This window comes from Colias croceus, chromosome 12, assembly GCF_905220415.1.
Source record: "Colias croceus chromosome 12, ilColCroc2.1".
Lineage (NCBI taxonomy): Eukaryota > Metazoa > Arthropoda > Insecta > Lepidoptera > Pieridae > Colias > Colias croceus.
Genome location: NC_059548.1, coordinates 7,453,609 through 7,460,953, shown reverse-complemented (window position 1 = coordinate 7,460,953; position 7,345 = coordinate 7,453,609). Strand labels below are relative to the sequence as shown.

Sequence of the window (7,345 nt, the reverse complement as noted above, 5' to 3'; positions counted from 1 at the left end):
ATGTCTTTGGAGCATAGAGTCAGTGACCATAAAAAGGAAAACATCTGCTACATCAACAATTCGTTCAAGCCGTTAAGTCCATTTCTGAAAGCTTTCTCCCTAAATTATAACAAGATTCAAACACAAAGATGTACAATTACATCATTCTTGTCCTTTACTATTCCCATTCTAGTACTGGGAGGCCTTAGTATGGTCACATTGTACTATAAAATTGTACATGTGTACAAAGATATGCTTATATCTATAAAATACACCGACATTATTCAAGTTATTTTTGATTATTTTCAATATATAGTTGATTTATATTTTGTTTACAAATACGGAAGCAAAATGGAAATATATTTTAGAAATCATCATAAAATTGACGAAACTCTGGGCTGCGCGTATAGTCCAGACTTAAAGCGAAAGCTTTTGAAATTAGTTGTGATTTTCTTCTTATCGTGGACACTTACATGTGTCTGTGATTTCTTGGCTTGGTGGTACTGTACTGGATTGGAAGTATCTTTAGTGTTCTCCATATCGTACATTTACATATTGATCAAAGTTTTGACCAGTTTGGACTTAACGTCGCACGTTTTGCAAATCGAGTTTCGCTTACGAAACATTGCAGAAAAAGCACAGACATGGCTCGATACAATTAAGTTCAGAAAGGATTCAACACTAAAAATGAAGCTGTACACTCGTTCAGATGTTATAACCGAACATTCGTTAGATAATGTGGAAGTTAATTCAGCGGACAATTTGCCTGACTTTAAATTGTTAAGTAAGTCGTATCTTTGGCTCATAGAGCAAGTAGACTTTATTAATGAAGTGTTCGGAACAAGGGTAAGTTCAAATATTGCTTATTACTACCAGACAGTTTTATCAATGATTCTCAGTACGTATACATATTATATACTTACAATTTAATAACATTTATCAGTAATGACTTTGCAGTATGTAATGATTAAAAGATACATATCTGACATTCTTGTACCTAATTTTCTAGGTATTGAGTACTACTGATAATATCATTAATTATATTTTGCCGATGTAAAGAATATTTTAAACTTTAATCACAAAGTTACTTTCAGATATTATTGAACAGCGTAAGTTTACTTATAGATATGGTTAGATTTACCAACATTGCCGCCAGGATTCATCTTGGATCACAGGTTTGTTAATTATCCTAAAATATAAACAAAACACTTCTTGCTTATTGCCTTAAAACAAGATATTTAGAGGCTGTTGAATAGAACTTAGAAGCAAGTACGGAGTACCTACCTATATTTGAAAACATTCCTTCCGTTTAAAATAATTAATGCATGCCTAACTAGTTACTATAAAATAAATAAAACACATCGAAATAATTGCTGAGTTTTCATGTATAAATAGATAGATATTAAAACCAGTTACCTAAGTATAAAAGTGCAGATTTCTTGAATTATAATAAACTACATATTAATTTTCAGCATCTGAACCGAAATTATCTTGGAATTTTCCCCGTAATTTCCACAATAATGAGGATCATGATGTGCATTGCTATTCTTGTCAGTATGGTTCACCACTGCGAGTTAGCATATCGAAAGAGAGACAGAATTATACATATCATAGACCACTTCAATATCATCAATGAAGCTAGTAAGGATTTCTGATTGTTATATGGCTATTTTTATTATTCCAATAATATTATACATTAACGATCCTACATAAAACTAGAAATTAGAATACCTACAGTTTAATCTGGCTTCACTTCTAAATAGATATTGTTCTTGTTTGAGCATATGATAAATATAGTTATCTAGTAATCGTAACACAAATTTACTTTTTATAAAATACTAAGTCCAGATTCTATCCGCACATATCCTTCTCACGCATAAAAAATAATATGTACCTACTTCACAAAGTTTCACGTTTGTAATAGATCTTATGATTTGATAACGAAAATATATTTTAGGGCAAGATTCGGGATCAGCACTCAGCGACTTCCAAAGCCTTGTGCAATCAAGACGGATAGACTTCCACATGTCCAGTCTAACTCAGCTCAACTATTCTCTTCTAAGCTCTATGGCATCGATTGTTGTTACATACACTGTTATCTTATTGCAGAGTGTTAATTAGATCTAATATATCTTATATATACCTTAAGCGATAAAATTGTATGCGGGAGATTATTTTATAAAAGAGTTATATTATGTAGAACTAAAAGGATTAGATACTTAACCATTATGTACCCGATTTACTATGTAATAACAGTGCAGCGATCAAACCTATACAACATATATATTTATTTCAGTCCTGTAACAGAATTGCATATAATTTTTGTATGGTACTGCATCAAGTATTTTAAAAAATATCCTATCATGCCAATAAGGACGGAATGCGGATTTTATTTAATTTTAATTCACCATTAACCAACCAGCCGTCAACTCCCCCATATCGTTGTAATTAGTATGACTTGTATGAGACACTGTTTTCTAAAAATATTTATTTATTTATTTATTCTTTATACTTACAGTAATAATACCAAAGCGTAGGTACATAGAATTTAGTTGGAATTTAGTAACTATATGTTACGTAACAAAAATACAAACAAAACGGAGTTACATACTATGTGCATCCAAGTACCTAATACAGAGGTCTAGGACAGTATTTGTACTGCTAGCAAAAATGTCAATTGTGGCATCGGAGGCCAGCACACCAGCCCCTGTAGTCTGTACAAATTAGTCGGTAATTACCGATAACTTATTTATAGACCCGTCTTCAGCAATGAAAATGATGTCGCTTAATACCTCTCCCCAATTTGATGGAAGCATACAATGGATACATATTTGTTTATAATTTTTATTCTTCACAAAACTTTCCTTTATGCTTCAAAATATTTATATAATAATAGCCTTGTAGCAATGCATTTTTATCTAAATTAATAACATCATTATTTCAATTCCGTAGATATATGAAAAATAAATAAAATATAGATTTCATGGATTTGGAAAATCATTTCTTTGCAACACATTCGAATTATGTCAAAACAAATTATTCTTTGACATTGTCAATCGTTATGATACTGACGTTTGATCTCGACAAGATCTCGAAGGCCCTTCTCCCATTACGCTACCGGTATCCTATACGTCCGCGACTAGTATAGGTGGTCGTTTTTGCGTCGCGTTTCGCGCGTATCTCTCCGGAAGAAAGATAAAAAATTCTTATCATCATGTTGTAGTTCTCGTGCGGCTATAAAAACTCTACAATTTACTTATGTTTCTTTCAATATATGGATGAATCCAGTACATCCTACTTTTACATCGTCACTGGAATCGCTCGACATAGCGTCCGACTACAAAAACGAGGCACAATAATGATGAATTTAGTCATTTTTCAGTCGCTTAATATGCGAGCATCGGGCAGCGAGCAAATATCTAACTAGTATTCTACTCGAGTATCGTATTCTAGAAGTATCGAAATGGGAGAAGGGCCTTACGGTTTGTGTGGATTTGTAGATACGGTTGATAATATCGGAAACATTATATTATATTATTATAATTTTATAATAAATAGAAGATATTTCACACTTCCGATGCTATATTATGATTTAACGCAATATTTTTTTCTCTTATTTAATGTTATTGCAATTAAAATAAAATAAACAAATAATGTTTTATTTTTAAGATGGTTTCAAAATCTTATTGAAAATGTTAAGAAGCCTCTTATATTATATTAAATAAATATTAAAATAGTGTACTGCTGTCTGCATTTATTCAGCCTAAATTATTGCATTCATATTCGATTAATTTCTTTTTGAACTTCTAGGATAATAAAATTATACAGATGAATACAAATAAAATAAAACGATCCAATTACGAAATAAATTTATTAGAAAATTTTAATTTAACAGTTTATAATAGCGTAGTTGAAAATTTGGCTCAAAACCATCATCCCTCCCCAACATAGATAATAATTCTAGTAACTTGTTCATCTGTAAAATATAAAATTTATAGATAAATATTTATATTTAACACATAAATAATATTAACCGTGAACCGCTAAATCAATTGCATTGCATCCTTTGCTTATTAACTGTAATAAAATATACAATGATGCACATAATATATTATAATAATACAAGCTAAAAATACAAGTGATACAAATTATCCGTTCCGTCCTTAGTTTTAGTTCCGTCAGTTTCTATGATGTCTTAAAGATTTCTCAAAAGGATTCGAATTGAGAGCTTTTGGAGCCCTATCTTGTAGAGCTTTTGGAGTCTTTTGATTAGAATTTTATTGCATTTCACAAATAACAAAATATTACTAAACTAAAACTAATAGCTTTAACTATACATAATATAAAAACATAACGCAGATTGATATTTTCTTAGGATATTTGTTATCCAATAGATTTATAGGACTTTTAAGAACATAATTAAAAATTATCCTCTTGAAAACACACAATTTATATTTATTTTGATAGAAATATTATTTTCATGATTGATGATTGATGTCAAATGTCAAAAAAGTAAATAAAGAGGTTGCCATACATGGAATTTTGGATTCCATGAATATGTAATTAATAGAACATTAATTAAACGATTGATATAAAAAATATCGAATTTGATTAAAATTAAATTAACTGCCATGTTTTTTTGTGCATAAAATTTGCTTTTTTTATATGCAATTGCAATTGTAATAATGCGAAAATTAATATAACTAATTTTAATTTACTATCTATTCCCTAAAACTAAGCTAAATTTCTTGGAAAAAGAACACTAAATTTTTTAGGTCTATACTATAGTTACTGATTGGTTACTGATAATCGTTAGTTACCGACCGATTTCGGTCGATATCGATGTCGATTAGTGTCGAGACTACGCCTACAGATGAAGGGCCGAGTGTGTCGGAGCGGTGCCGGCAGCCTGCGTCCGCACACAGGCCTCCGCGAACTTGGTTCTTATGTATCTTATAAGTTATAGGTACAACTACTTGAACTGTATCGGCTTTTTATGCATGTACCTACTTGTTAACAATTTTTTTATAGTACATTGAATCAAATAAAATGTTTCAAGATATAGAACCTAGTATTTTTCTTTTCATCTATTAAATTCTTTACACATTACTTATAATAGTGGATATTTTATCCTCTTTCAGATTGTTTACAGTTCGACTGTGTCGATATTAGATACTAGCTGTTGCCCGCGACTTCGTCCGCGATTACGTCGTTTTTCGTCATTCGTCGTTTAAAATAAAATACGTGACACTTTATTTTTGAATGTTCTTAATTATTGTCTCTTATAAAATTTAACTACATTAAAATTGAACACTGATAAGAAAATCTTAAAATCTAAAGACAACATGAATGAATGTGATTTAAATTCTACATTACTTAGTATTTCAAATAATAATCTAAATTAAATGTAGATTAACAGTTTGAGCGCACCATTATAGAATATGTACCTAAGTATTAAATTACGTCAGTATACATAGTAACTAAAACTTACTAAAAACACGATGACTTTCTTTCGCGCTCGGTACCACAAACTAAGCATGTTTGTGGTACGTGGCCCGCGTCACTTGACCCCCCGCGAGTTCCCCTCCGTTGCTATGCGAAAATACATTCGTTGCTCTACTGTAGGAAAAATTGTAATACTGTGGCCTGGGCGTTATAACACGTCCAGGGAGTTCCTGAGTGCCGATATCACCATCTTGAGGAAAAGCTTCTAATGTCGATTTAAAACTGCATACATACGAATTAACCTGTTCTAAAATAATTGTGAAATGAGTTCAGTTTTAAATTTGAGAAATATTGATTTCTTGTATTCCACTATTCGTTGTAGTCGAATACAAAATATATTTAAACAAACTTAGGTTGGCCTTCAGGCAAAAGGGATCCTATCAAATGGTAAACTTGACCTTGTATCTTAAAAGTAAGCATGAAAGGACCTTCTGATAATTATTGAGCACCAAAGGATCATTTGAAACGCACTACTATAAGAGCGAATATTGTCTAATAACAGTTTAGATTGCACAGTATGTTCCTCTAAAAGTAGTGATTTCAAAGGTTCCGGTGTATCTTCAAACGAAAGCCGTCTCCTTACTCCACTTTAAAGCATGTAAAGCATGCAAAGAACATACTACGTTAATATCGCCTATACAGAAGATGATCTGTAATAAATTGTGAGGTTATAAGCAAACCCACTTTTATATTTGTCGGACCACACCACCGAATTCGTAGATTGTTTACCTCTAAGTCATCAAGACTATGACGAAATCGTCTGCAGTAAGACGGGCCTCTCGCTATTCGTCCGTTTTCAGAGACTGAATAATTTCAATTCTTAATCTTTCATTAAACAAATATTAATCGTTCTTGTCTCAAATAATTGTAATATTCGCGTCCCTACTCTAGTCATTGCTTATGCTCATGTTCATCTTCAAGAGATCGAATAATATTATGATACACCCTATCATTTGTCAAACGGTCTTCATATTGAGTAAAGTTTCAGCTTAGATTACAAAATATATTTTGTAATCTAAGAGTTTCAGATTCTCGAGATAAAATATGACTGTCGTGATCAGTAGTGAGACGTAATTCCCTCTCAGTGAGGGTTTCGGTCTAACGGGATAATAGGGGAAACCGGGTTTGTTTGTCTCACGGGTTGGTTGTCACAGCGGTCTTAACAAAAAACTGAACTATCGAATAAGTCTGTTGAAAAGCGTGGCAAAAGCGATACAGTGACAACGCTGTCCCCACTTCGCGTCAGACCGCCCCGATCTGCCGTGAGGGCCTTTTTTTTTTTAGTGGGGAAATCTTGCATAGATACCCACGGCCTCCGGGGAAGAGGCCGTGGGTTATGTCGGATTCCTACCGACCAAAACCCCACTGTGTTCCGTCGAGCCGCATCAACGACAGGGCCACGGGTATGTGTAGAATTCATCCGTGACTGCCGTGAGGGCCTCACAAGTGTTTATAGTTTTCGCACAGATTTTTAATGATGACCGAATATGGTCCTCATAACAGAAAAAAGGAAATATTTTTAATTGTGAAAAAATATTAATATGATTAACACTATTTTAACATAAAATATTATAAGTCTGTGAGTGTGTAAAAAAAAGACGGGTTGCACTCCGGGAGTGCCGGCAGAAGTGAAAACTTGATTATTAACGTTCAGCATGTTTGATATTTTGGAATGGTAGGTATCTGTCTTACGCATGGAATATAAGGGCTAAAAAAACTAACATCCGTCTTACGCTTTTTCGATGGTCACGTGTCCTGACGCGAGTTTAAGATTTTATACCCAACGCCGCTAAAAAAGTTTTCACTTCAATAAATCCAGCTAATAACACATCAAACTTATGTTTATAATTAGGTATACGAC

The 7,345-nt window shown here is 32.6% G+C and overlaps 1 protein-coding gene across 1 annotated transcript; it reads left to right on the top strand.

The window, feature by feature from the left end:
- Window positions 1-2,174, top strand: LOC123696233. Its single transcript, XM_045642306.1, has 4 exons — window positions 1-825; window positions 1,074-1,154; window positions 1,452-1,620; window positions 1,937-2,174. Exons 1-4 carry the CDS (start codon window positions 1-3, stop codon window positions 2,098-2,100), a joined length of 1,239 nt encoding a protein of 412 aa, XP_045498262.1. The 3' UTR covers window positions 2,101-2,174.
- The last annotated feature ends 5,171 nt before the right edge of the window (window positions 2,175-7,345 follow it).

Coding starts and splice junctions, on each gene's coding strand:
- LOC123696233 (XM_045642306.1), top strand. CDS start 1: ATGTCTTTGGAGCATAGAGTCAGTGACCATAAAAAGGAAAACATCTGC. Junction 826..1,073: donor ATGAAGTGTTCGGAACAAGG/GTAAGTTCAAAT, acceptor AGTTACTTTCAG/ATATTATTGAACAGCGTAAG. Junction 1,155..1,451: donor GGATTCATCTTGGATCACAG/GTTTGTTAATTA, acceptor ATTAATTTTCAG/CATCTGAACCGAAATTATCT.